Here is a 2,449-nt window from a genome sequence, read left to right as displayed (position 1 = left end):
TAATTGGAAACTGTCTCTTTAAATTTTGAGGAAATCTGTGCACATGCGTAGTAGAACCCTCCGAGGGTGGGGCTGGGGTGCCCACTAGCTCAGGACCCCTATAGTCACCAGAATGGAGGTGCGCAGACAGTGAGGGACCAATGAACAGCTACCAAAAGAGAAGCATGTCCACACCTTTATCTCTGCGGTTCTGCCAGGCGTCTGTGGCCGCTCCGATCTTTCCCCCACGTGGTCTCACCCAAGATGGCTGCTCCTGGAGCAGCTGAGTGTCCCAGACTAGAAAGCAATAGATTTCTTGCTTCTGCCACAAATTCCTCCAGCTTTGATCCTTCCAACCTTCTAAGTATTCCTTTATATGTGGTTCAGAGTTCTGGGATCAGCCCCTGAGCCTGCTTGTTCGGGTATTCTATGTTGTTGTTGGCGGAGCTCTCTGCTATACGTCCACCCGATCCGCCATCTTGTTTGTTCTCTGCTTGGGTTTTATAAAATAGATTTATAGGATTGATGGCAGAGTGTGAAGGGCAAAGCCAAAATGGTTAAAAAGATACATACATTCTTCCGCTCAAAACTGTGGCAGGAACAAAGTGTTGCTTAACAAAGCCAGGGAGTAGGAGGGAGAAAAATGATATTAGGTGCTAAACTCTGCTTACGCAACACAGGTGATACAGGTCAGAAGTTAAGCGATTACCTGAGAAAATATGTATGTAGGTGAAAAAAGACAAGTTCTTCTACTTCTTTGCTGCTGCTTAGATTCCTTCATCAAGACTTTCTCTTGTTTTATTTTCTTCATGCCTGTAGTAGTCATTCTGTTCTGGAACCATTTTTTGGGAGGTAGTATGAGTTGGTAGGAATCATAGAATATTTTTTATTTTACTAAAATTAAAAAGCATGAAAATAGTCTTCTACTTTACTGCTTTTACAGGACATCATCTCAAACTTTAAATTTTGGAAGGAATTGTTCTCTTTACTTCCAAATATAGTGTACAAAATAAAGTATGTGTATTCCTTTTTGTTCACTGAAACAGTGGTTGTTGTTAAGTGCTGTTAAGTTGGTTGTAATTCATAATGATCCTGTATAGGGTTTCCAAGGAGTGGCTGGTGGGTTTGAGCCACCAACCTTGTGGTTAGATGACCAGTACTATTCTACAACAGGACAAATATATAAAGAACGAGTGTAGTTCTCTGGTTTATTAAGATATGATTTTAAAAGATATCTTACAGGATTAGGTTTATTTTTCCATCTAAACTGTAGTCCTTGGTCAGATGCTTAAACTCCTAAGCCTTGGTTTCTGTATTTGTAAAATACGGCCAATATCATGTGTTTCATGGCATTGATGTAAAGATTAAGTGAGCTTGTGTACGTATGGTGGTTATGTGCCGTGGAGTTGATTCCGACTCATAGGGACCCTGTATAGGGTTTCTGAGGCTGTAAATCTTTATGGGAGCAGATAGCCTCATCTTTCTCTCATGGAACAGCTGGTAGTTTCGAACTGCTGACCTTGAGGTGAGCAGCCCAATTCATAACCACTATACTACCAGAGCTCCCTTTGTGTATATATTGTTGTTGTTGTTATGTGCCGTGGAGTCGATTTCGATTCATAGCGACCCTGTATAGGGTTTCCGAGGCTGTAACTCTTTACTACAGGAGCAGAAAGCCTCCTCTTTCTCCTGTGGAACAGCTGGTAGTTTTGAACTGCTGACCTTGCGGTTCACAGCCTGATTCGTAACCACTACGCTACCAGAGCTCCTTTTGTGTATGTAATCCGCTATATACATAATAAGAACTATTACTTTTTATATTCATGGTGAATTTTGATAAGCCTACTTTAACATTTAACTTTAGGAAGAGAAAATCTTAATGCAGTTGAAATATTTAAATAATTCACAGTAGTTATTGGGGAAAAAATATTTCACAGAGTTGTAACAGTTGTATGTATTTTTGTTTAAAGTTGTTTAATGGTAGTTGATAAGATTATTAGTCAATAAAATGTTAATTTGCTTTTCATTTCAGGAGTGGACGCTTCTCTTGTGAGCCAGCTGGTGGTCTTACCTCGTTGACTGAACCACCCAAAGGACCGGGCTTTGGTGTACAAGCAGGCCTTTAATTTACATTCAGCTGTACAAATATCATATGTCACTGGAGAAATAAAATATACCTTTCCCATCTACATAAAGCTACTTTTATGTTTTTTAATTCGGGTCTGTGTATACCTGGTGGTAACCTTGTGACTTGCAAATGTAAGTATGATGTTTAAACAACAAAACCACTAGCTGCGCTTTAGAAAGCCTATACAGGATCGCTATAAATTGGGACTGAGTTGAAAGCACTTAATAATAATATCTGTGACTAACTATGAAAATAGCATTACATAATCATCTAGTTAACAGTTACTACAGTATCACCCATTTTCAATTGCTAGGTCACTTTTGTCAAAAGTTTTATAGGCAT

The 2,449-nt window shown here is 39.4% G+C and overlaps 1 protein-coding gene across 1 annotated transcript in view; it reads left to right on the top strand.

The window, feature by feature from the left end:
* The window catches only part of LOC102834329 (NADH dehydrogenase [ubiquinone] flavoprotein 2, mitochondrial-like), a 69,937-nt gene extending 67,768 nt beyond the window's left edge, over positions 1-2,169 (top strand). The window contains exon 9 of the mRNA XM_006868712.1: positions 2,012-2,169. Coding sequence (XP_006868774.1) covers positions 2,012-2,105 — 94 coding nt within the window. The 3' untranslated portion in view covers positions 2,106-2,169. The remainder of the gene's footprint in view (positions 1-2,011) is intronic.
* Positions 2,170-2,449: the final 280 nt, after the last annotated feature.

The sequence above is a fragment of the Chrysochloris asiatica genome, unplaced genomic scaffold (assembly GCF_000296735.1).
Source record: "Chrysochloris asiatica unplaced genomic scaffold, ChrAsi1.0 scaffold00122, whole genome shotgun sequence".
Classification (NCBI taxonomy): Eukaryota; Metazoa; Chordata; class Mammalia; order Afrosoricida; family Chrysochloridae; genus Chrysochloris; species Chrysochloris asiatica.
The sequence above is the reverse complement of the archived record's forward strand: the minus strand, read 5'-3'. Positions and strand labels throughout refer to the sequence as shown.